Here is a 27,752-nt window from a genome sequence, read left to right as displayed (position 1 = left end):
TGGCACAATAGAGTATAGATCCTCTAATTGCTTCGTGCAGAGTATAAAGAATTGGTGATCTAGTAATCTTCAGGGTGATAGATAGTGTCTCTTTACAGATTCTTTTTAACTACTCCTAGAATTTACAGGATTCTAAAGATTAATGAGGTGTGTCGGAAAGGTTGCTATTTTTCACTAAGAAATCCGTTAAATGGAAGCTCGACACGCAAAGCTTCGAGAAATCCGGCCTCGTTCCACGGTCCAATAAGGTTTTATCGCTTTGATACACGAAACTACGAAATCTCGATATACACAGGCCTTCCAGGCGTAAATCTCTGCAGAAGCCGCGAATACCCTTTGAAACTCTCCGAGGGTGTATCAACCACAGCCACGAATCCCCCTTTCTCGATACATATATGGGTCAGGGGTTGAGCGTGCATTGTACAGGGTGTATCACGAATCGACGGGCGATAACTACTTTTCCCTATCATACCAGAAAATCCTTCGAATTCCAACGAACCAGTTCCACGTCACCGTTTTCGAAACGTTTCACTGCAACGATCGTAAACTTCGCAGGGGCCCAATTCGACAGACTTTTGAATTGGTGGTAATACTTTCGAAAGATTGAAAATGTAAATGTACTTAGAGTACCAATTCCTTTTTCCATTTCTTTTCCATGCATTGGAAATCGCAAAATTTCAATGCTCTCATCTTGGTTTTCCTAAATTTTAAAAGAATTCTTTACAAAAATTCAGTCTTATGTGATTAACGATACTGACGTTAATAGAATCAGGTATATTTGTTTGAAATAAAAAAAATCCCTCCGAACCAACTAGATTCTTATTAAAAAAGAACCTTTTAATATTTAACTTCAGAAACTATATAATAAAGACTCTAGAAAGCATCCCTGAATTTTTTCAGATTTTTCGGAAGCCTCTAAAAGAGTCCTAAAAAAGAGGGGTCACGGGGGGTTAATCATCTTTCAACCCACGTTGATTAAAAGAAACAGAATATAATCCCAGTTTAATACACAAGTAACAGAAATCTGGAAGTACGTATCTGAAAAGTAGAGTATCGAAAATACTTTCCAGAAGTACCAGTTTCTGTTCTCGTTTTTCAGTGAACGTAACACAGGAAACGTTAAACGAATCCTTCGTCGGAGAGGTTTTTCCACGATTTTCATTTCTCTGCTATTATCCCGATTGCCGGTTTCCGGGGTGCATCAGCAGAAAGCGCGGGGATATATGGAGCCGCGCGCGAGTGCATACAACTAAACGCACACGGGCATTGTTCGTGGGAGACTATCGGTATGCGAGAGAGCCCCGTACATCCAATTGAACCGGTCGAGAAATCGGGGCCGAGCGCAGCAACCCCTAGTCTCTACACAGTGCCATTGTACTCCCACGACTGTGCGGAGTTTGATTCTAGGTCACCAGGACTTAATGAGAAATTACTAGCTGTATACGGAGACTTCCGGGCGAACTCGTTGCGTTGGAACTGATAGATTGGATCGTTGGAATATCGTTCTGTTTTAATCAACCACCCTTAATTGGTCACGCCGGAATCAATTTCGAGAAAGAGTGGAATTAAACAGAAAGTCATTTGAGACTCTTTTTTTATTACGGGTGAATTTTTGTCAGCATGACCCAAAGCTCAAGTTTGATTTTCAGTCGTATTTTTTTTATTAGAATTATTTATATTGTAATAGTGGTAGCTTAGACATATTTAGATTTAGATACAACGGTAAGGTTCGGGGCGTATCTGAGTTGTAGTTCCTCCGGTGTTGTCCCCCACTCTGGTTTTTATTATTTTTTTTATTATATGTTATATTTAGTCAGTTATTATTCCTTAGCTTATTTGTAGTGCGATACGTTATTTCCTTATGTCAATGATGAAAGGAGTAGTAAGTACTCACCACAAGAGTGTCAGAAGTGGCCCATTAAGATCGAATTATAGGTTAGTTTTTCTTAATTCGATTACAATTTCGGTCACATTTAATTCAGAGAGCAATAATATTACCCAAAGAGGATCGAAGAATATTTGCATACTTCGCCCAGTACAGAGCTCGTGGGTACTATCTAAAATCTTTAATAAAAGTTAGCACATATCGAGCAACCCGGATCCAAGCCAGTCCGTTGAAGGTGGTTCGTTTCGGGAGCTAGACAAAATATCGCGATAATGTCGCAATCGTTTCGGTTAATCTTGTTTTTCGTACCGCGGAGAGATCATTCTTGTCGCAAGGTTAACGACTGGCCTGATACCGCGGTATCGTTTCAGCGACATCGACAGCAATTTGTATACATGCATGTATACATATATGTATACTCTCCCTGGGCGAGATCGTCGATGATCCCATCCTTATTTTATTTTTTTATTTTTTGTTGCCCGGCTGACCTAATTAAGCAACTCCGAGGGCCTCGTAGATTACCATCGCGCCACGAATTCAGTCGTCCTCCAACCGGGAAATAAAACCGCAACGATCTACGGCCGTGGCGTCGATTAAACGACCGGTGCCTTCCATCGAAACCGTCCAATCGGTGTAAAGTCCAATTGGATTATCAGCGGTCGGTTCAATTGTACGGCACGTATTGCAGCCCCGACGTTATTATCGCATTAACGTCGATTAGTCGTTGCCCGGATCGGCCTCTAACGTCCAAACATTATGACACGATAACCCGTGGAAATTGAAGTCCTTCGTTGGCACGACCAAAATGATACAGGCTGATCGAAAGCTGCTGGAGTGAAATAGATCGATGGAAGGGATAGAAATACTGATAACAAAGTGACGATGTATAATCGATTAGCAGTTTTTATCGATTTCAGAATATAAGTCTGACGAAGTTAATAATTTACAATACTGTTTCTTTCTATTAACTCCGGTCCTCTAAGTGCAAGTGACCATTCCCGCCCATTCAAAATTTCCCCAGCAATCGAGTATTCAATGCTCGTAAAAAACCAGATTAGTAACTGCAACGACGATGATTCATCGTATCAAAGATTCCCTTTCATCGTCGAAATTTGTACGCTGCGCAGTTGGCTGTCGGGCTAACTTACCTTCCGGCTACTTACCTTTCGGCATGCAAAGAAGTGACTACCCCCGCGATTCGAGCGAGAGTTCAGTGAATCGACTGCGGGGCTTCCATTGGCCTGGCGAAGCTCGTCTTACCAGGTCATGATTAATCCTCGAAACGTTTTCAACAGGCTCGTATACTCGACTCCTTTCGTCGGGCCCACGAGTTAATTAACCACAGGTCTGGGGGGTAGTTCCCCTTTACGCCTTCGGCTAGATAAACGAATCGATCGTGGAGTCGATCTTTCGATAATTTATGTCTTAATCAGCCCTGATGATCTTATCGCAATTATTAGCGCCGAATAAACTCTTACATATACAGTAAATCATCGATAGCTCCTTGGCACTGACAGGGGAGTATGGCGGATCTGACCAATGATGGCGAAATTCCGATAAAAGCATCCCCCTACCTTCAACGTGTCCCTGTCCACCGCAGAAAGACGCAATGAATCGATGAAATTCACGACTCCCTGTTTCGCGTTCCAGCATCGCTTTCGGCCCGGCTGGAAATCGGTTGCTACTCATGGTAATGGCGGCGGGGGTATGAGAACAAGAAAACCGAGAAGCCCGGGGTCAAGAGGGTCTCGACGGGGCTAAAAACGAGGAGGCGAGAGCAGGTCCTTGAGAATCCTGCAGCTGCCAGTCGTCATCGGTTCATTGAACGCTAGGGGGAAGAGGGGGAGTTACCCGTTCGTGTTCCACGTCCTGCCTGTTTGGTTGGCCCGCTTTCGGGGAGGGCTAGGGAATAGGGTTGAGGTCGTTCGAGTGTCGGGCGGGTCGCGACGGTGACGCAGCTGGATACGTGCTCCCTATATTTTCTTTTTCGGTGTTCCCTGTTGTCAGTAGCGTGTCATAATAATGTATTCTCCGCGCGACGATTCGTTATTAATGATCTACGAATCGTCTGTGACAAATAGAGAGGCGCGTTAGCCTTCCGGTAGTCGCACTGATTGACCCCTGTGTCTGTCAACTCGTAAAAATATTCCTTCACCTAGGTTCAAATAATCTGCTTCGCCATGTTTATTTGCATTTTGTAAACGATCTTAGTAATTCTTTTTAAGCTTAATGTTGACAAATAGGTGATGTTTATTTTAAAGAATTTGCAAGTTTAACTATTTGTCACTCCATTTCATTAATTTCTATCACTGGGTCAATTTGATACCGAGGGACAAATTAAATTGGGAAAATGAGGGAGGGACATTTCTGCTCGTACAAATAGACTTACCACTTTATATATCAATTTTTTTAGAGCCTAAATTGCCGATATAGTATTTTCAATGAATATTCTTTTATCCTTTTTGCCACAGTTAGAACAAAGTAACGTTTGATATTCCACATAGTTTCCTATGAACTGGAAGTGACGAATGATAATTAGACAGATTGCGGAAAAACGATCGAGTCTCTCGCCGTTCCTTCGCTATTCAGATAAGACGGTTCGAGTACAGGGAACCTTTGTTCGTCCCTTGGCGGGAAGCGACCCTCGCCGCATTTTCGATGCAATTAATCTTGCGTTGTCTTGCGGCCCGTGTACCAACGGACTCCACGAATTTGCGTCGGGGCGCTAGGTACACACCCGCGCGCCATTGAAGTCGTTACATCAAGCCGCGCATTAATCTTATTTAACTTAATTGCGCCGGGCTGCTTTGTTAGTTAAGCAGCGACGGTACACGCGCGCATAACGAAATTCTGCGCCGGCGGCCTCGCGTGACTGTGAGGCGCAACGCGTTCTTATTATAACGAATGGAAATTCAGCCGAGTGACGAATGCGTTTTGAATAATAATTTTGCTTCACTTGGAAAGTGTATTACACGCTTTATTAACTGCATGAACATTTTTCGACTATTTTTTTTATTATAGGTGACCGATATTTTTCTGTTACTAGGAGTGTACAATACACAAAGTGTAACATTCGATGAGTTGAAAATAATCTGTTTCTTGGAAATGGTTTGGTGTTTAGGTTTTTTCATTTGTTGGATATATTAGTATCTTTTTTTTATTAATATTCTATTTCATATGAAGATCATTACGGTAAGAATTAATAGTGAACTCGAACTTCTGAATTTGATATTACCTAAATTCCATTATTTATATATCAACGATTTATGTGTGTCATCCAGTCAGTATTGCAAGGAATGCATCCTCTTCAAAAAGTTTAAAGGGTCAGTACATTTCCGGTAATAAAATTAACCCCCTGGAATAAACATTTAAGAAGTCCATTCCCAGGAACCTTTTTTTTCCCCCAAGCATACGGAAGTTCTTGGACTGTTCCACTCGAGCCTGTAAATGTGCATAATCCAAAGCCTGTCCAATACCCGTCCGCCCGATGATGTTTTCCAAACTGTCTTGTTTTCCTTTCGCCACCGAGACACGAGTGGCGGGCAACATCTGCCCTGGCACGCGTAAACGGAACGGGATTTATTTACGGTGTCGAAGGGGTTGCTGGGTTCGATCTTTGGCGACAGAACGCGAGAGGGAAGGAAGCACTTCCACGCCAGGCACACCGGCGATAATCTTGTCTCGGTTGTTCCTAACATGGACCACCTAACTTCCGGTTAAATTTAGACTTTGTACACTTCGATCTCAACTTCGTGTCAAAAGTGATTCAGGTATGACCGTTTAGTCTGCCTCGAATTAACGAATATATATCATAGTACCACGAGAAAATAATCACAAGTGGAAAACGTGGAATTTTTCAGGAGACCGATAAGAATCATATAATTAGAAAATCAAGGGATTCGTATATTAATCAAAGTAACAGCAATGCAATCTCGTTTGGTACGTGGAACTTCAACTTACGACATTTTTTATGCTTTATGTATAAATAAAGTGTCAGTATTAGGGACACTTGATATGATAAAAATAGAAACATAATCTAAATCTTGTATCCAATAGAAGTAAATTTGAATTTTTTTTAATTGTTCCACTATCTGGATGGTCTGAAATTCGCGACAATTCCACGAAGAAGGTTTCATTCGTATCACGGAACGATCCTTCGACGTGGACGATTTGTCATCGTTCTATATCGCGCACCTAGGACCTCGTCCACTGCCACCCCACCACCCCCGACGATTCAATACACCCAAAGGGACGGGCTGCAGCCGGCTCTAAGTGCATCGAAATTTATGAACCGCCGGCAGCGCTCGAATCTGCTGAACGATTAATGTTTCGTTCCCCCTCTCCGACGGAATTTTTACGTCGGAAGTGTGAAAAATGTTGGCCAGCCCCTTCCTCGCCAGCCGAGCCCGGCGAATCTTCTTCGGAGCAACCGAACCGGCATTACGTCGAGCGATTTTTCGTGCACGGATGGGTTTAATTGCTTTCGCGGGACAGCCCACGGTATTGCTTTTGGATCTGCTCTTTGCGCTTCTATCCCGGGGCTGTATATCATCTCGAGGATGTAAATTGGGATATTAGTCACGTGGGTATGTAGGTTTGTTCCGTGGGTGGTTTTGAATTAACCGAGGGCCGTGGATCGACGGTGATTGCTAGATCGAACCTACAGGGCTCTGTGAAACACGATAAAAGACGAAACTTTCATTACATACTCCGAATTTTCTGTTTTATTTTTAACCCAATACGATATTCGATCGTTGCACGATGAATGGCGGTTCGGAATTGCGGAGTCGGAACGATTATGTGTATAAATAGTATTATTTATTACTTCACAATTCTAATACAAATCACTAACTAGTTATTTATTAACAGAATTTTGTACAACGTAATTACATAACTATAATCTGCTGATTGAAGTTACGTTCGCTCTCCAAGCTTATCTTTCGGAGACTCACTGTCAAAATTTGCTTAAAACAAACTCCAGTTGGCAACCCTTTCTATTCAACCATCCTCGGATAAAGGATTATAAGGGTCGTTTTACCAGGGCATCTTTTCATGGCGTTGCAATACTGTACGAAACGACTCTTGTAGTCGATTTAACGTAAACTTTCACCCTTTGCAAATAGAATACCGTGCATTAAGTCACTTCCTTTCAACGATAAAATACTGTATATTGACCATTTCTCGAGATTCTATGTGATTGCATGCCTCTTTAAAATCCTTTCACAAACACGCAACATAGAATTTCGTTTCCCAAATGAAGCGATCCGAATTCCACAGTGTAGTCGTCGTCGGGATCCAGTCCACCTAATAGGTCCACTTAACCGTATCGCGATGAAACGTCTCACCTGTTTTTCGCCATCCTCGAGGGGGGTGGGGGTCGAATTAAGCGAGTCCAGGTTTAATTAAACGCGCCTGGAAATTAATTTCGCCGCGAACGAATCGATCGCCGGTCACGTTTCCGTTCATTAACGTGGATGACTGTGGCCTGCTAAAGATACGATAACAGGAGTTTTCGTGAATTAACGAAGGCGTCATTCATCAATTGCGTCCAATCGGAACGCGATCGAGGATCAAGGACGTGGAAAGGAGGGGTTTGAACGCGCCACGGGGGAGATCGAGGGAAGATGCGTTGCGTCCAGTGATCGAGACAAATGATCTCTAGTCTCCAGCGAACCGGTTTCACGGCCCGACAAAAGTGACGAGGACGGTCACGAGAGATTGAATTTGTATCGATAATCGTTCCGCGATGCACGCAAGAAATAATAATTCAGACTTGCGCGTCGTCGGTTTTTTTTAACATTTTTTTTTATTGCGTTTCCGTAACGCCACCGATCGTATAGAATTTGCATATTCGTCGCGATACACGGTTGAAAATTTCTCGTATTTTAATGGGCTTCTGGTAATTTACAACGCTCGACGATCCAATGATATTTCCATGACGACCCGATGCCGACTGGCTTGGCGACGATTTGACCGATTCGTCCGGTTTTATATCCGTTTAATCGATCACGTGTTCGTCTTCGATCGAAGGATACTCTACCTCGAGAAGGAAATGTAAATTCCACGGTGGATTATGAACAGGTACATCGAATTAACCGGGAATTAGGATGCTTTTCGAGAATATCGAGGCATCTGGATTTGAATAAATCTGTAATCGATGACTGGCGGGGTTGATCAATATTTTCTCTCGAGATCACCGAGATGAATACCACTCCAAATACGTTACGTATACAATTTTCTTGGTCACATTCAATCCATTTTACGGATTATTTGAAGCAGTCGAATACCCAGGGATCTAGTGACGGTAATTTCGATCGATTAATATTTTCTCCCAAGATCACGAACAAGAATTCCGTTAATTTTTCACTTTCATTTTTCGGATTACATCCTTGAAACACTCGAATACCCAAAGAATCGAGGTCTCTGAGGCACGAATGATCTCGGAAGGGATCGCAGAAATCGCGATTTAGACCCTGTGTTCGGTTTATCAGCGACCGGGTGGGCTGCAAAAAAGAAGGACGAAACGTGTAGGAAGAGAGACCACTGGAGAAAGAAGTGGAGAACAAGGAGAAACCGAGCGTGGTCTTGGGGGCGCCTTAGCCGGGGCACCGCGCAAGCGCATTCCGGTGTATACCTAAACCTATACGTTCCGTGCGTGATCCGAAAGACACGAGCTCCATTCGAGTTCCGTCGGCTTTTGCCATCGAACGTGTGCCGCTGCTGCGTCTTTCGCTGTCCCCAGTCACTCTCTGTCAATCGTTCATTGACAGTCTTCCCGCGAACCGTTCAACTAAAAGGATCGACCGAAGCGCAACAAAGAAACGTATCATCTGCAATTATCGATCGGAAACGTCCAATCGCGAGGATGTCGCGCGATGGTATGCACGTTTATCCGTTTCCGGCGGGCGAGAATTTAAAACTGGCGATGATCCAATCGACGGTGGAGGAACAGTGTTGACCAAAATGACATCCGAGGAACGATCGTTGATCTTTGTGCGAGGGTATTATTAAGTGACGTTCGATCATTGATTCGTTTGCGGGACGGTGGACGGCTGTCAGCATGCTGTCGACTGTACAGTGTCACGGCGACGTACACCGTCGGAATTATCACGTACCATACACGGTGAGTTTTTATTCTGTTTTTTCTTGTGTCTTCTTCTTCTTTCTTTCATCCGATCGTGATCACGACCGACCGAGCAGAAAAGTCGATCGATGAACGTGAGCGCTCGAAACAGGGGATAATTAGCTAACGCGGCCCTGTCCGTTCGTTCGATCGGCTATCTCTGGAATGATGTAAGTGAAACGGATGTAATGTTGTTCCAAGAAATTCCGCTGTCGTGTAACGCCGCTTGAAATAGAGATTACTTCAATGAACACAGGGACGCCGCGCGAATACATCAACCCCCTCCATTCCTTCGACGATCCTCAAGAATGACGGGTAAAAATATATAGTGGATTGTTGGTTGTGGGATTTTCTTTTTCCGTTGAATCCGCGGGATCAACTTCGCCGGGGGAACCCGTCTACTTTTGAATGACAGTTCGACGATAAACGACGCTGAACGCGGTCTCTACAGTGTATTCAGATTATTACGGAGATTACTCCAATTATAGATCTTCTCGTCCCTTGTAAATGGTGATTCTGATACGCGTACAGACGAGGGGAGGTTTTATCTATGAGGTCCGTGGTTTTCATGCAATAGACTTGAAGTGTACAGGGTGGGCAGGAATTAATAGGAAATTTTATGTGGTATTAGAGATTTTATTGAATCAATATAAATGTTTGATATGCAAATTTGGAAGGACAAAAATTGCTTTATTCTTGTTTTGATACACACTTAATGCGTCGATGCACACGTTGCATAGCAACGCTTGTGTCACCATTTGCAGAAAAACTAACTATGCGTTCATAAGTTTTTATTATGTACAGACTACTCTCGATTATTTTCGAAATTATTCCAATACCTTGAAATTAGTGTTTATATATTATTCTTATATCTAAATTAGTTCGAATTAATCGAATTTACGAGGGTTTGAAGCATTTCCTCCTACAAGATTATTGTCCTGTCGGGGACCCAAGTTCAGGACAATAATCGAGAGGAGTCTGTACCATTAAAACTTCATGAAATTATCCCACTCCCTAATTGAAATCCACAAAATCGATCTATGTTACATTTCCAGAAGAAAGAAATTCTCTTCGGTTATCCATAAAATGAAACATTTATGTATCGAGCTGCGCACAAACCCGCAATATATCGAAACCGAAGACGCCATTTTGTCGGAAGATCGTAAAAGTGTCGTTCGGGCCACGTGTTGCACGGCTGACGGCGGTTTCCATCGGCGGGGCAGTAAATATTTTTGCAGAAATTGCGACGTTTTTTTTTTATCGCCGGGAATGCATATTTCCGACGTGGACTCGGGGAATATGTATCGAAGAAAAATCGCGACCTCCGGGCGCCTTGCGTCATTTGTCTATTCTCGGTTTCGACATTATCGCGGCGGGAACGCGTTTCGCTCGTACCGTCCGACGCGGAATTTTCAAACGGCCGCGCACGGGTTTCCACCAGCACGATGAAAATCCATGGAAATGTCCGCGGCTGTTAGAGATTAGATACCATAAACGCGTACCGCGGGGCATACACTTCTCTGTCCGCGTTTCGCAGTCGAACGTGCTTTGTGCCTCGATATACGAAACGCATATTAAATTCCCTCGTGCTTCGAATCCCGAGAACCGACGCTTTTCAAACTTTCTCCCTTTCACGCGCCGTGAATCTTGTTTACGGTAAGAACGAAATAATCTGGCCAGAAGTTGTATTTCGAGAAATGAATTTTTTACTCTTTTGGGTGGACTTTTGTTTTGATTGTATTTAACCTTTTCAGACCTGAGTTTTCTTTTAAGAGTGAAAAATATATATATTTGGTTACACATTTTAACTCTGTAAACTGTTTACGTGATATTTTGTTTAGAAAAATATTTTTGTTAATTTAAAAAAAATGTTTTTTTTATTGAATTCTGAATTCACTAGATCTACTGAAAATATTCAAATTTCTGAAAAAGGTTCCTATGATTTTCGTGTTCGATGGTTTTGCACAGCTCGGTTCCATAAGTCCAGAACGGATTCAACCAGAATGACGAAAGTTGAATCGGAACCACGGAACCTGGTCCAACGTTCGTATTCGATTCGAGCGAGATTCCTGGCTGGTTGGTTTACATTATACGTGGATAATTACATGGCGCCGATAAATGAAATTGGCGAGAAGGCGCCAGTCTCGTGTTATAAACTTTCTACAATTCCGATTACACCGAGGCGTTAACCTTAATCGAGAGGCGTTCTAGCAGTCGGAACAGTTAAGTCTCGAGGCAGAAACGCGGGCGCACGGTTAAAAGGAAAAGGGCAACCGGGGATTAAGCGTAGCCTCCGAGGCTCGGATCAATTAATCCGCCGTTCAATTTGTTCAGACTTCAATTCGAACGCTAGCTCGTGACTCTGACTCGTTTCGCGCGTGTTCGCCCGCGAAACCGCCGCCGTCGCCGCGCATGGAAACGCGAGAATCAGGAAGCGTGTAACTATGTCCCCCACTTTTCCTCGGCCGAAGAGCGGACGAACGCGACTCGCGAACGGCGTCGAGTGACTCTTTCGCGGAAGTACACGTGCACCGTGTAAGCGGGTAATCCGATTCCAGGGTGTGGGAGACCCCGAAGGCCGTGGAATGCCGTGGAAAAGATCCCACGAACGGGGTGTTGTTCGAATCGGTACGTCGAACGGTAGGAAAATCGCTGCGGACCGAAAATTAGTAATTGGTACCTTCGATTTGAGTCAGGGGTATGTTCGTGTCGAAGTCAGAAAATTATCATTTTTAAAAGCAAAGAGAAGCTTTAAATGCTTTTTATGCCACCGGTGTATATACAAGGGGTGTTTTTCCACGCTAAATATAAATTTCCGCCGAAACCTAATGTAGCACAGTTAGTAATTCGAGGCCCCCTCCTCACCAAAAATTAATTTCTGACACCAACCTAACCTCCCTTGTGATTCAAACTCACCCCAACATAAGGTACCAATTTCCTGACAATGATTATTCCCCTGAAATTAACTGTTCAGTGATAAGATTCGTTTAAATTTGCTTTGTCACTAGCGAAAATCATTCCCAATAAGACGACTCGTGGTTAACTTTTGACAAGTGTCTCAAGTGAGATTTATACGATCCACTGACGTCACTGGGCTGCTAGCGATTTTGACCATCGCTCCAATCGTCTCTAAATTGCGAGAGCAGGTTTTCGAGCCGTGGCGTCGATAAATCAACCGCTTCCGACGATAATGCCGTTTCGACGGTGATTTATTAAAATCGAGCTATCAACGAACAATAGTTACGTAGGTCCAGTGTATTTGTGCGGCACGGTTTTCATGGATCCGCGACGTCGCCGCCAGCCGGGGCACGGAAATATACTCCGGGAACGATTAAAAAGTCCAGGATTAGATTGTATGAATTAGCTGGCATCTGGTCTGTTCACCAAGCCAGCAGCCAGTTGGCCCGTTTGTTGTACTCTTGTATCGCGACGACAAACGGGAATCGAGGGAAACGCGCGCGTGGCCCCTGTTTCTCGCAATCTGCTTAAACGAGGCTCGCCTACTTTCCTTGCTCGGCCATCTGCGTGGTCTTTGATCGTAATTGACTCGAAATTCTTGAGAATCGTCGGAAACCTGAGTCTAACTCAACATTCGAAAGGAATGTATGCTAACTTTTGTAAATATACTTGTCCACCAACATTTGCATTCACCTTCCATACGAGTGTGTCGAATTTTCCAGAAGATCGAGTTTTCTTCGTAATCGTAAAACAAGCGAAAGTCATGGTTATTCTTTGAGGATTTCCAGAGGGGAATTTAAAATGAAGATACTTGAGATTTGTTCGATGGAAGGACAAATATTTATGAACGGTAGTGTATTTTATGATGTGATATTCAGGTAAGCCCAGGAATCTAATAACAAGAAATATTTATCCTTTCTGGAGTAGACAGGGTGTTTCACTAAAAATCGACAGTATTTACAATTTTCCTATTATTTAACGTCTCAGTACAAAGAATTCTAAAATTTCAATTATACCTTCATTTAATATTTAAATCAAATAGGAAAATTGTAGAAATTTCTATTGACTTGTGAAGAAAATTCGACTTTCTTGTCTTAATACTCTGTAGCGATAGCTGATACTATCAGATCGTAGAACCTTCACGAACCTCGAAAGCATCGATAATTGTACCCACAAAAAAAAATCAAACTAGACCCGCCAAGAAACGTTACCATAGCTCACGTCAGTAAATGTCCACAGAAGCATGTCCTTAACGATCAAGTGGACACGAAACTTCCTACTTGAGGGACCACAGAAATTGACGGACGAGCCTTTTTTCCGAACGGGTGCGGGCGTTTATTTACGGTCGCGAACGACGAGTTGTCGCCAGTCTGCTAATCGACCAGCCCAGAAACGACGAGGGCAGCACAGAGGAAAGATATCGGTGGGGGATCGGTCGCGATTTGCCTCCATTTGTTCGGTATGGCGTGCAGAGTCCTAATGTCGCAGTCAATTACCGTACGGTAACAGACGAATCGAAGAGGCAACGGGCGAGAGAAAACCTGTTTAGCACGTGTATGGTCTTGTACGCGCAACTACCAGTCCGTTGAGTCCTCAAGTTCATCGACTTGACGCATACGTACATATCTGGTTCCCGATGCACGCGATACACCGCGATTTTGTTGCATTCGTTGCTCTGAAGGTGATTGAATGATGATCCGGATCATTGGCTTGGGAGCCTTCACGATGTTCCCTCGATCTTTCGACTTTTAGAAACTTCGAAGTGAGTGACTAACGACAGTTTTTTTAGTGCAAAAATGTTTAACAGAGCTTTTCTCTTGGGATACAAATTTCTTCACTGTTCGCTGAAAACTAAGAAGTGTGTACGTACGGTTTTTTTTGTGATTCACAGATTGTGATTTACAGATGAGTGTCTAGATTAGTGATCTAAATTATTTACCAAAATGCGAATTTTATTTCAAAATTTAGAAGAATTTATCACAAAAGGATGACAAAAGTAATAAGAAGGATATATAAATAGAAACTGCATGAAAGTTTTGACACTTAATTGCTGTTTCAGAATTCTGTGAACGAATATCTAAGTCACTGTATGTTAATCTTCAGATGACCTTCCGTCAAGTAATTCTTACAAACCGAAATAACCTAGACCTACATCTCGAAAAAACCAGAAAATGATGCCAATGAAATCTATCCCTTTTCAATTTGTCTGACTCTCCAATATCACCTACATTACATCCCCCCCTAAAATAGTCTCAATTCTACCACGTTCCACAACCACGACCACCAAAAGGGTGTCAAGTTTCGTCCGGAATCGTACCCTTCGCCATACAAATAGGAATTACAATCGGTCAGAGTATTCATAAGTCCGTATAGATGATTCCGAAGATTAGCGATTAGATTACAGACCGGAAACCAGAGGACAGAAGTAGCCAGACTTCTCCGAGGAAAGTTTCTGGGCAGCCAACTGGACGCCGGGTAACCGACTGGTTCCCGAATGCTGGGTTTCGATTCGACCGTTTGGCCCACGGCCAGATATCGAAATTTCCTATCCCATCCTCGTGCTGTACGCGAAACCGGCTTCCCTTCTTGTGTGGTCATAGGGTAGGGAGGGATAAATAAGAGAAGAAGCTTCTTTATTAAGGCACCCGCGTGCCGCAGCGGAAACTCCTTCCAGATGGATGTGGCGTCATGGAGTTGGCATCACGACCCACTTGTCCAACGTTCCCGTATTTCCTTCACGTCCGATATCCCAGCAGCCTCGTTCTACGTGTCTGATCGCTCACAGCCGATCCACGGATTCACCGTTTCATTCAGAGAGAAGAATTATTCTTTTTTTTTTTCCGAACGAACTGGAACACGACGCAACCTTTGCATCGAGCGAATGTCACCCGGTCGTGTTTAAAGAGGGATAAATGGGTGTGTGGAACGACGACGGTGCGGCACTTATGCGCAAACATCATCGATTTTTTAGCCGAGCGCGATGGTAATTAGAATTTCCAGTTTTATCCCGGGAACTGACGTAGCTCGGACGACTGATGCAAAAGCCGCCGGAGGGAACGATGCATTTCATCTTCGTGTTGTTCCTGTTAAACTAGGAACATTCTTACAATTTTCTGCTACATTGAACGTCACTTTTATTCCAACTGTTCATCGTCGGAATTTTAATCTTATTAAGTCTTGTGCTGTTTTTTAGTCAACCATTGAATTACTGTATCATGAATTGAATTACTATATCTTGAATTCAATTACTATATCTTGAATTGAATTACTATATCTCAAATTGAATTACTATATCTTGAATTGAATTACTATATCTTGAATTGAATTACTATATATTAAATTGAATTACTATTTCTCGAATTGAATTGGATCTGAGTTGTAATCGAATTAAGAGAATATATTTGCCTGTCGCAAAATTGTAATAGGGGAAGGTTGCCAAATTTGGACCGTAGCCCAGGTTGTACCACTACTCTAACTTGTCACGTGTAAGTAATTTGCACCGTATGGTAGACAATATGTGTATAAGTATGAGTAGAACTCTCTGACGGACATCGACCAACAAATTGTATCTCCATAAAGAGGAATCAAACGTTAGCTTCAGGTCAAATTGACTCGAACAGTTTACCAGGTTTGAATTTTAAGAATTGGTTAAAAGACTCGTGGGAGGATGAAGATTTCGATTTCGAAAAAGAGGATAGATGAAGCAATTTGTCCGAGAAGCCCAGATTTCCGTAACCATCCTCAAGATCTGCCGAGAGAAGGGTAAAACCGACTGGTTAGCCAGAAGGGGTTCAAGGGTCAAAAGATAAGTCCGAGTCTTCGGATAAGCCGCGTCTCGCCGCTTTGGTGCCTCTCTCCGCGCGCACGATCTCTATCGCGGTGCACTTACGAGCGCCTGTGTGTATATCTTTACGTAAACCACGCGGAAAACAGCCGTTTGCGGAATGAAAATCGCTTTCTTCGTGGTGGTGTTCGAACGCGATCGCAACCCTGGGATATTTATAACGATGAACGGTGCGATGGTTGTCGCTTCCTGTGTGGTCATAGGAGGATCTCGATCCGAAAGAAAAAGTGTTTGCGCGTTAGCGCAAATACCAGGTGCGTTTCGTAATCACCGGCGATTAGGCGGACGAGCGCGTGTAGCAGCTTGTGTACACCTGGTGCAAAATTTCCTGTCCGTCGAGTCAAGGATGCCACGAACAAAGATTCCCTCTTTTTCTTTTTTTCTTGTACGACTGTCGCGTGATCGAATAGGTGTCTTCGACGCCGCAGCGAACGATTATAGGCTGTTGGAGCAGCTTTTTGTTCGTTCGTCACGGTAACTTCCTGTCCTTGGCCTTATTTTTTTTGCTTTATTCAAAGGTACTCTATCTTTCTCTAACCCATTTGTAATATGGATTCTTGTATTGTTATAAAATGGAAGAAATTGTGACGTAAATATTATGATATTGGTATTAGACTTGTTGATCGTTAACCGATAAAAGTGGTGAAATATAACAAAGCAAGACACGATCCTCTAATTGTCTTGAGCAGTGTATATCATCCCATCTCTATCGAACTGTACACAAATACACACTAGTCGATACATCAAAATCGTCCCAAATAACTAAAGCAACCAGGAATTTCGCTTGATCCAACCGTTTCACAAAGCTGACCATATACATTCCCAATAAGGAGCAAACGAAACACAAGCCAGAATTGCCTACGAGGGCAATCCACTGAGCATAGTATTTCCGTGATACCTAAAACCCAGCCTGTTTCGTGGGTAGGTATTTCTGCAATTTATTCGTCAATGTAACGTGACTTCGATCGCCGCACAATGTTTGCTCCAACACTTTCCTCGGTGGCCCCCCCGGTCACGATTCTTGTCGAGTCGAGGCAGCGCTGATTCCTCCGCAGCTGTGCTCTCGTTGTGTGTTTAGACGTGATTCTCAATCGGAACGCGCGCGTGGTTCGTCGCGGGGCATAAGTCAATTAAACCGGTATTAGCCGATCGGTCGTCTTTCCAGCCTCCACGGAGGATTATTCCGTTCGCTAACTCGTGGAACGGATTATCGTCTATACTCTTAAAGAAAATGATAGCACAGATGTCTCGAGTATTCATAAAATTTAGAAAATTTTTAATCTATCCCTGCGAACCTAATGATAGCTATCTTTTTCTCCAGGAGTGTATATAAATGGTGTCTCAATTAAAACGACCCACCCGAATAACTGCAAAACTGATATTAAAAAATGTTTCAGACAAAAGGTAAATGTTATCAAGGGCCACACTTTATGATGTGAGTCAATTTTTTTCTATGTGAACGCGATAGGTCATATGATGGTCAATATTGATTTTTTAAATGGAATCGTATATTATTTGTTGCACTGATTCTCCATAAGTAATTCAGTACATTATGTAGGGAATAACGAGTAGTATCAAGTAGTGCAATAACAAATATACGATGCCAGTTAAAAAAAAAAAGTTAACCTCCACGCATTCAACTACAAAACAGTTACAAGTGTGCCCCCTGATACGATTTAAACTTTGTTCACAATATTTTTTAATATCGTCAATAGTTTCGATTAATATCGTCAATTGGATCGATTTAAATGGGACATCCTGTACATAAACTTATCCCTTGAACCCCCGAGGCAGGCTTATGACCGTATTCGTTTCAGAAAATATTTCGTCTCCTTTCGATCGGCCAGGCCTGGTTTCTTACACCGAAACGGGAATTACCATTCACGTTCGTTAACGCGCGAGGTAATTAGCATCGTGGAAAGGTTAAACGTCGCTCGAGAGACGCGCTCGGAAATTCATTCCGGCGAATCGGTTGGCGGTGCCGCCGCGTACGATTTGCATTTTTAAAGATCCATACGGCTGTTTCCATGCGAAAACGTTTTCCGATCCGAAACACGAGAGACCTGCCAGCTAAGCAATCCGTCCCGTTGACGGCCACGTTTGCTTTATTACCTATTCCCTGTTATTCAAGTCTCCCCCCCTGTCGAGCTCTTTCTTGCGAAAATGCGACTCGTTCGCGTTTATTCGCTGTCGTTCGTTCCTCGGGAACTAAATTCGATTTCTGTCTTATTATGGGGACTTTCAGCGTGGAAGAGGAAGTGAATATCGTCTCTTATTTTATTACCTCGGAACTGAATCGCTGGTTCTTTCAGGGTGTAATGTAATTTTCTGCGGGCATGTTTTTACGTCACGTCTTATTGAATCCATTCTCTGTACGGTTTCTATTGGGAAGCGTGTCCTACTTGGTCGTAATTGTCGAATCAACGACGTAGAATCGTCTTAGATTTCTGGATATTAATTTTCCGATCATGACAAACCTTTTTATTAACAAATCTTATGAAATACCTTCTTTTTCTGAGTTCAGACGTTGGAAGTCGTATCACGTTCAAGTTTTATCAGATTTGACCCATAGACTGAGAATAGGTAATATCATTTTATATGACTCGTACAGTAAATCCTCGATGTATAACAAAATATTCGATTCCTCTTTAAAGAAGCTTTTATTTAATCAGAATATGATTTAATTTAATCTATACATGTGTGTAATACATTTCCAGAAATACTCCTAATCAAATACAACTATGTTGCAACGAGTTTTCTATTTGTTTCTTCTCAATATATATAAGAGAATAAAGAGTTCCCAGATACATAAGAGACGAAAGAATTTCCTACTTCTATATCTGTCTTTATAAATGACTTCGTAAATGTAATTTTACATAAAAATTCACAATTACAATATTCAGTCACGCAACTCGGGAACACCCTGTGTAAAGTACATTGCCACGAAAAATGTTCGTCGCGTCGGTTGCGGTACACTTTCCAGGTGTCGAGCGAAATTTATCGCGCCTCGATTTATCAATAATAGCACGCTCGTACCGTTCGCGGAATTGAAACACGAACCGGGATCCCAGCGAAATCATAGGCTCGCGTAACGATGATAAAAATCGCGTTTACTTATCCCCACGCTCGCCCGGGACCAGCCGCCACCGCGAATCTGAATTACCACGTTTCGCATCTTTATTCGCGCCGTTCTCTGGATAAGAACACCCATCCATTTATCCGGACATCTAGTCCTGGTGTAAAACGTGTTTTAGCCGCGAAGGCCTACGGGGCTAGTTAAGGTGATTTATCGTCGCCGTAAAATATTCCTCCGCGTCCCCCGTCGCTCGTTGCGGAAACCGACAGCAACGGCCAATTCAATTTCAATTCCCTACGGTTCGTATCGCCGAATCCCCTCGAAATCATTCGAACATATCAATTATTACATCTCGTAACAGACTCGCCAGACTCGACCGGCTTAATCTCCTAGGGACATTAGTCGTGATATCCTGATGCTTGTGGCAAGTTAATATTAACTTCTTCAAGGACTAATTTTTGAAGGTCAGACGAAATAATTTTTTTTTTACATGTATTTATTTAAAATTTATTTAGGAAGATTAATTTATGAACATTAACCACGATACATTGGTAGCATATCCTTTTTTTTCTTGGGGAATTTCCTAGTAAATGTTGATTTATAATAGTGCTCGTTATATCTTCTGGTATCATGCTTGAATGAAGGAAAGACTGAACGTACACGCGTGTGCTAGTAACCAGGGCCTTGGTAAATGTGGTCCAAGTTAACTTGTCGATTTGATACATTTTTCACTAATTTTTCACTCTTCTATCTATTTCTATGTTATTGTGTTATGGTAGTCAAGACAGTAGAAAGTACAATCTACAGTAAATCATGGATGAGTGTTCGAACTCTTCGCCACTCAGTGTTTAGACGTCATCCCCATAATTGGGTGGGTAGAGCCACTTCAGGCCGAGCCTCCAGTGTTCCATTAGCAGGGATGAAGCAGAAGTAATTAACGTGAAGCTCCTTCCGCGCAGTTATCGAGACTTTACCGTAAACTGGAGCATCCTCGTGCTCCAGTTCATTGCCAATCAAAAGACATTCTTAATTGATCAGCTCAACACTCAAATCTCATTTCCAGACAATCTTCACCAATCACCCAACGAACAATGATTCCAAAGTAACTTCTTGTGTACAAAATTCAGTACCCCAGTGAATTCTCAACAGATTTTGCTCTTTCCTCACTCGTTTCGTCGTCTATTAAATTCACCAAAAAGTCATATAATAACTTTCAAAACTTTCCACCAGGATTAAGATCAGAACTCCGTGGACAAAGTACCCAGTTGGAAGATGGGTTAAAATTATCGCGCGAGAATCAATTTTATCTGAAACGAACGTGCGTCCACCTCTGTTCGCCAAAAAGAACGATGGATTGCAGTCGTGGCGGTGATCGGGCGCATTGCGTCCTGGCCGACCGTCAATTTCACGGGGTAATTATATTTACAGGGAGTGGCACTCGACCTACTAGGTAACTTGTCCCTTTTCCTTGTGTCGCGCAGACGGGAACTCCGCTCGCGGATCCCCCCAGTCTGGGGGGCGCGCAGGACCAAGTCTGCGTGCGACTTTGGAACGCTGGCCGTTCGTTGTCATGGCTACCGTGCCGCCGTTGCCCTCTCGCCCTCCACCTACCCCTCTGCGCTGACGGGGATGCAGGGGTTTCATCCCTCTATCCGGCCGCAGCGCCGGGGCGGCTCCCGTGCGGCGCAGACGTTCGTTGTGCCGGTTAACCCAGGTCGTGCGTGATCCTCTGCTCGTCTCTCGATGCGTTTCCTCGCAGTTATTCACTGATCGTCGAGGTGTCGCGTCCCCTAGATAATTCCGCGACACCTCCCAACGATCCAGGGATCGTTTCTGACCAGTTTCACATGGATACTCTAACGCTGACAGGCTAGACATTGGAAGTGATCACCCGAGGGTGGATACCCATTGTGACCTTGAGCTTCTGATCCAGACAGGTGGGGTCCGCGGGAGATTCTCAGCGAGCCTCTGAAGATTCACGCTAGTGGAATCGATATGGTGGAAGGTTCATGTTCTGGACTTGGGGATGGGTCTCTGCCAGGGGCCTTTTTGGTGGTACTGAAGGAACTATTGTAATGGATAGTTTGGAGGGTTCCAGACACGTACTGACTATTTTAACCTGCTGAAAGGGAAAAGCATTTGGGGATCAAGAGTCAGCCGAGGGTGGATTGAGTGATGTTAGGGTCGTGATCCTGAACGAGTTTAAGGGATTCTGTGCCTGGGTGGCTCTGTGAGGGTTACTTCGGATAGGGGATCATGTTCTCTGGAAACTTGAAGAGGAAGAAGTGGAAGGGTTTGGTAGCTGATCGTTGAAGATTGTCCAATTAGCACGAAGAAGTTCCTACGGGTGTACAAGTTGAAGAGTGCAATCTGTACCGATGAGTTTTGATACGAACGAGGCGCGATGCTAGCGCGTGGCAAAGATATTTGACAGGCGACGAGAGATTAGTGGCCCGTGACTTTCGTCGCTGAATCATATAACGGATACTTGTGCTTGGCAAACGTTTCTTCGGGGAACGATAGAAGAAGGGAAGGCGGTGGCCCGATGGAACAATTCGTAACGGGCCACGGGAACAGACGGCGCCGTCGTGGAACCGACACGTGGTCTGCCCATCGTATTGTGAATTTCAAATTCTAGAACCTTGTTAACGAATCTGTCATCGAAGAATTCTATTTACTATGTAGACACTTCGGAGTTGTCATTGCTCAGAGATAAACGGCCAGTTTCTGGAATTACCTAGAAAATAACTAAATATTGTGTGGCAAAGGTATAGATTAGACAAATATATTCCAGATTCTTAGGAAGATTGAACGGCCTGAATTTATCAATGGGAAGTTAATGAAATTCTGAATGTACGAATTATCCGCTGAACTTATGCTCAAAGTCTAATAACAGACCTATCATCGAAGGGTGCAATTTACTTCGAACTACTCTCGAAGATCGTCTTATGAAATTAGTACTGAACGTGTGCTCAAATTCTGGTAACTAGTTTGTTACCGAAGGATTCGATTTACCGAAGTGACTCCAGAAGATCGCCATTTTGGCGTAACTATATTACTCAATTGTGATAACGATACTTCTATCGAGGGTTTCCATTACTCGATTCACCTCTGAAGACTACTATAATACTTCCAGAACTATACTTTAGGAACACTTAGGAAATTACTATTAAAATTACTAAATTACACAAAAAAGGAATCAGATTCCTCAACGTTGCAGTTCCTACGGAAAGATACGACGAATTACTTCGTCCAAGTCAAGGATCGTTGATTTCTAAGTTGCATTCGAATTGAAAAATGACCAATTCGAACAGTGGCTCGCTGTCGCGCGCCTGGCTACGAGCTAATTGCTGTCGCTGCGGCGATCCTCGCCAGGACAACGTGAACAACAATTTGAAGGATGACACGCCGCTGCAGGAGGAGACGGAGACGCTTTTGCATCGAATCGCGTTCACGGTTTGGCACACTGCCCTCCATATCGAGAGCGAGGTGCGTTAGTCTGCCCCCTCCACACCCCTTTTTTCTGGCGTGGGTGTTGTTTGCGCGATCGTTCATTTTGTTTGGCCGCTTCGCCGTCTCCGGAACCCAACAAATTGCGCTTCGTCACGTTCGGTCTTGAAAACTTGAACGTTCCCTTTCCACTGAGATTTAAATTAGAATGATCGATTATTGTTTACTATGAATCTTGGCGTATATTCAGGTAGGTAGTACGCTGTTGCTGTGAAATATTCGATTTGCCTGTTGTAATAGAAACTGTGTTATCTTTCGTTCTGTTCATTTCGTATTCTGCTTCCGTTCTTGCTGTCTTCTGATCCATAATGTATAATCATCAATGTCAAGAAATGTATATACGTGGCCTATGATCTGAAAAATCCTCGTGTTCTATTGACGATGGTTCTTGTTAGTTCAGTAATAAAAGTTTTATTGCGTTTACGTAACAGCTGTTTAGGGAACAATGGGAATAATTTACGCTCTGTATGCTTTGTCCTTCCTCGGAATAACGAGTATAACCTAGTTTTTTCGCGACGACTTTCATGCATTTCTGAATGCGAGAATATAATTACGATTCCTGAGGACGGTTACACGACGACGTTGTAATTTTTGTATTTTTCGTTTTCTGTTGCAGCATAATGGGGGTTACGAGTCACAACCGAAGAATGTCAACAGCATCGCCAGGAGTAAGCAGCAACAACAGGTAACGATTTCCATAAATTCCTTCAGATATTATGCAACAATCCTAGGATCATTAAAACGTCCTTATACAGGGTGTTCTAAAATTGATATTATCTTATCTTCTCGGACTTCACATTTAATAATCTAATATCTCAGTAGTACAGTAAATCCTTGGTAAGTGTTTCAAGGTTCCTTGGCACTGAACATTAAATGATTGGACAAATATCATTGGATTAGAATTCAAAGATTATTAAAAGGACTATTAAACCTAGGGATTCATCGAGGATTTACTGTATCTTCCCTAAACTAAATTCTTCCTCTTCACGTTCATCAAAGCACATCAAAGATCCTTCAATCATAAAACAGCCTGCATTTTTGTCGATTCGTTCAAAGGAGCTATGAATGTTAAATACGAGAAACGAATTGAGGTCAGAAATGACCTCGAACTAGAAAGCTCGTCTCACGTCCAAAATTCACGGACAACTGGAAAGGTTACGCACGTGGTGCTTCGATGGAAATGTCCGTTTCTGAACAGCAATTTCGAAGGCGAGCCGAACAATTTTGCATAGTATCGTTTGCAAAACGGTGGATCGTGCACGGCAGGTAGCTACGCGTGCGTACAGCCGTTCGTTCCCTCGATAGAGGGCCGTTTCGAATGTAAATAGGACTCGACCGTGTTTTCCCGCGGAATAAATGAAGACACGCCTGATGCAATCGCGTGCCCCGTGGCCGGCCCGATACGACGCATCCTGGTGCTTACGGGGCCATACGGTGTTGTTTTGATATTAAATATTTAGAGAGCCGGCTCGGGGAATGGTACAAATCGCAGCTTCTTATCGGGAACGATAAACCTTGAGGCGTGTAGCCGCACAGCCACCTCTTTGCATAACGATCGTTCGCGTATTTTCGCTGTTTCCATCGCGGCAGAGAATACCACGTCGCGCTTCTTCGAGTCACGATGGAATAATTTTCCACTTGCAATACCTTTGGTGGTCGTTTACATTCGCGTGTAGTTTCGCTAAGGGGTCGAGAAATGAAAGATATTTTTGATAATATGAAGTAAATGGGAAATGCATTAAAATGTATTCATTGTTGCAAATCTTCAGGTACAAGAAATAATTTTTTTTTCTTTTCTTCTTAAACAAAATGGCGACGCTGGGGCTGATCAACGTTTGGCTGTTTTTAAGTGAGAATCATTTGAAAACGGTTTTACCTAGAACAAGAAATGAAACATTTTTGTGTTATACGTGAAATTTAGTAAAGACGTACAGGCGGATTTTTGGAAGTATGATTTTTTGTGTAAATTGTGAATATTTTATGAGGAAAGTATCGTTTTTAATGGAAAAATTGTGTATAAAAATGTCCATAGCAATGTTTTCAATAAATCGCGAAATCTCTCAGTTTCTTTGGTAAATTTCACGAAGAACATAAAAAATTTGGCTTTTTTTCTCTAGGTCAAACCGTTTCAAGAATTTCCTATAAATTAGCCAGATATCCTATAAATCACCTGTAGCCTTATACGTCTAGATTTTCAAGTTTATCGACCATTCTGAATGAAAAACAATGATCTGGATGGATAAAATCGCCATCAGCAGGGTAGTAAAGAACGTTCAGAGTCCATTAATTTGTGATCATCTACGAGGCGGCATTTATCACGTCGTATTTTCTTTAGTCTAATAAATACTCATTATTGTCTGCGTCATTAAGTACGATTACTCGGGACAACGGGGCCGAAGACGCGCAACACGTACGAGGATTAAGACTAACACCGTCGAGGGAATTAAATCGGACGCTGAGTAGGTTTCAAGGGATCGTTCATCCGCGGTTTATTGCGCCTTTTTTTTGTAGATTAAACCACGACGGAGGATAGGTCACCCAGCTAGGCGGTCTCTACGCATTAACGTCGACACCGGGGAAAATTATACGTTAAAATGGCAGTAAGCCGGCGGATCGTGTGAGCCGGCGCTAGCATCGACTGATGGTCCGCGGAGATAATCCAAGTATATCGATGATGCTGACCGTGTAATATATTCACGAAACCCTCGTACACGATTAAACCGCGGCTATGCCTGCGAAAATAAAGCTTAAGTACAGAAACGTGAAAATATCTGGTGTATTGTTATCGCGAAATATCGAAAGAAATCGTTGTTCGATAAGGATTGAGTAAAGGTGACTATCTAACTACAAAAGAGTATCTGGAAAAAAGTGAGTTTTATATCTTTTTGAAATCGTGATATATCTAGATTCAAAGAAGTAGGTTGTAACTTCTAAGTGATCTAGCAATGTTAACAGATTATTAAAAAACGGATACCGTTCGATAAACCGTACCAAGAGTTATCTCAGGTGCAATATACCGCGTGTGATTTAGTGTTGTCCGTTTATTAGGTTCGTTTATTAAGGAGCAGTCTATAAAGGGAATACTGAGCTATCGATCGGATCTAGACTGCGCGTCGTCGGCGATCCAGAGTGCACGGCTCGACGGAAAGAAGTCGATAACGATAAAGCCCACTCTCACCCGGCACACTATACTTCCAATTAGAAATTAGCCGGCAGCAATTACGCGGATTAACGATAATTGACATTGCGGGCGCGACGTTCACCGCGCGCGCGCGTCCCGTTAATGGCGTGGCTCTATAATTATCGTCTTTGGATGATGTTTTTTTTAGAAAATAAACATGACTAAAACAAAGTGTGTGTACATTCCATCGCAAGATATAATACGTTGCTCAATTCGTGACTTTGGGGTACCGAACAATGCGTATAGTCGTTTGGAATAAATTAAAAGAAGGAAATAGTAATCTACCATATTCACTAATTTCCATCTTGAACTCAATGGCGGGTTGACTAGGGTTATCCGGTGGCAAGCGGTGTTCCTTTAAGCATTAGAAAATATCTTGAAATCGGTAATGATCTTTTAGTAAAATTATGATAAAATTTATCATCCCTAATAAAATTTTCTTTCAAAGTTAAACAATGCCTTTACAGTTGTAAGTGTGGTCCCCTTGTCTCCTGGCAACCACTATCTTTAGACCCAGTCCGCCACTGCTTGTACTTGATAACAAGTTCTATTTCAGTATTTTATTAAATCTTCCAACCCCTATACAATCCAATTCCAGATTCTACAACGTGTCTCTATACCACCAATCCGTGATTCCCCGCCCACGTCGCGAGTCGCCATTTGTAGATTGCAAAAATTTAACGATTCCACGGGTAACGTGTACGAAAAAGGTCTGGAATCGCTGCCCCCTTCCCCAGACAGATCAGAAACGCGAAAAGAGGTCCGGTCCGACTGGAGAACGGCGGGTGGGGGCGAGAGAGCAGCCGTGGCCGGCTCTAAAAATACGTTTATGGGATCATAACGCCGCGTCGAGCTGGTTCTCTCGCGGCTGCGGTCAGCTACGGGGCCGGCTCGTACGTCGCGGTCTGCTACGGCCATAAATCCCTCCCACCGTTACGTCTCACGTGTGAAATTGCTATTACAGTGCCCCACGGTCCTGCCCGTGCAGCTGTCGTTCCTTGAAGGCCCCTGGACTGGCCGTCGTGGCCGACGTGTCCTTCGTATTTCTCACGGTTGCTTAGGATCTACCGAAGATCCACGGGTGGCCCGACTTTCCATCGGGTAGCAAGGAATCCGCTGCTGGTATATTCGCGCGATTTGTCAGCCGTCACCAGCGAATAAGTCGTAATATCGGCCTGACGAGAGAGTGCGTTTTTTCACGCGAGGGGGCACGTGCGTCACCCGCTGCGTGCGGCTGGATCGTACGATCGAAGATCTTACTCTTTTCTTCGTGTTGTTGAATTATTGCGCCATCTCTTGGGAGATGGAAATGATCGTGGAAATGGAAGAGTATTGGGTAGAGGACGCTGGATCGTGGAGAGCGTCTGGACACTTCTGTTTTCTATTCCGAACCAATATATCGGGGCTGTATCTTTGATGCTGCAGCCACTTCTGAGGTTCGAAGTTAAAGGGTCTCGAATGAAATTCGTATGGGTATAAAAATGATCTTTAATAGTCACATTGTACCCAGTTAAATATTGAAAAATGTAATTACAAACTTCGAATTCGGAACTGATAGGAATGGGCCATGTTTTTTTGCATTATTACTGTTCATATGATCGGAAATGAATTTTTTCTCCTTGCAAGTCTTGTTATCTTTGCGCTGTCCTCGTTTACCAAGCGAGACATCGATCAATATTGACCAATACCACGAGGAAGATGCGACGCAATTCATCGACAATCAACCGTTTCACATTTCTCCGTCGTCCCGACCCGTCCGCGACGCCCTTGAAGTCGAATTATTCACGCGCACAAATCGTATCTCGTTCTTCGTACTGAATTCACGCAGTCTGCGCAGAAACTAACGACAAGCATGACTTCAGTCCGAGGAGTCACGCTACTTGAACGAATTCGTTACATCATAGATGCAGAAATCGTTTCACATATGTACACGTCGTCTACGTTCCGGGAGTAGGGGAACGTTGTTGCCAGTCGGTGGATAGTGTGTACAAAGAAGAAGACGCAGTCGAACCGATCGAACAGGAGTGACCACCAGATATCCGCGAACGTGGCACACCGTACCGCCGAGCGAAACACAATACCCGGCGGTCCTTCATCCCGTCGTGTGCAGCCAGATCCTCCAGCGTCTTTCCTTACCGACTCACCTGCCAGGATAAACGCGATTGTCGCGTTGAA

General features: G+C 43.3%; 1 protein-coding gene across 1 annotated transcript in view; it reads left to right on the top strand.

Annotated features, from left to right (window-relative positions):
* The window catches only part of LOC107189578 (tensin-3), a 170,601-nt gene that overhangs the window by 102,087 nt on the left and 40,762 nt on the right, over positions 1-27,752 (top strand). Inside the window, exon 5 of the mRNA XM_015578139.1 lies at positions 23,013-23,081. Coding sequence (XP_015433625.1) covers positions 23,013-23,081 — 69 coding nt within the window. The remainder of the gene's footprint in view (positions 1-23,012; positions 23,082-27,752) is intronic.

This window comes from Dufourea novaeangliae, unplaced genomic scaffold (genome assembly GCF_001272555.1).
Source record: "Dufourea novaeangliae isolate 0120121106 unplaced genomic scaffold, ASM127255v1 scaffold169, whole genome shotgun sequence".
NCBI lineage: Eukaryota > Metazoa > Arthropoda > Insecta > Hymenoptera > Halictidae > Dufourea > Dufourea novaeangliae.
The sequence above is the reverse complement of the archived record's forward strand: the minus strand, read 5'-3'. Positions and strand labels throughout refer to the sequence as shown.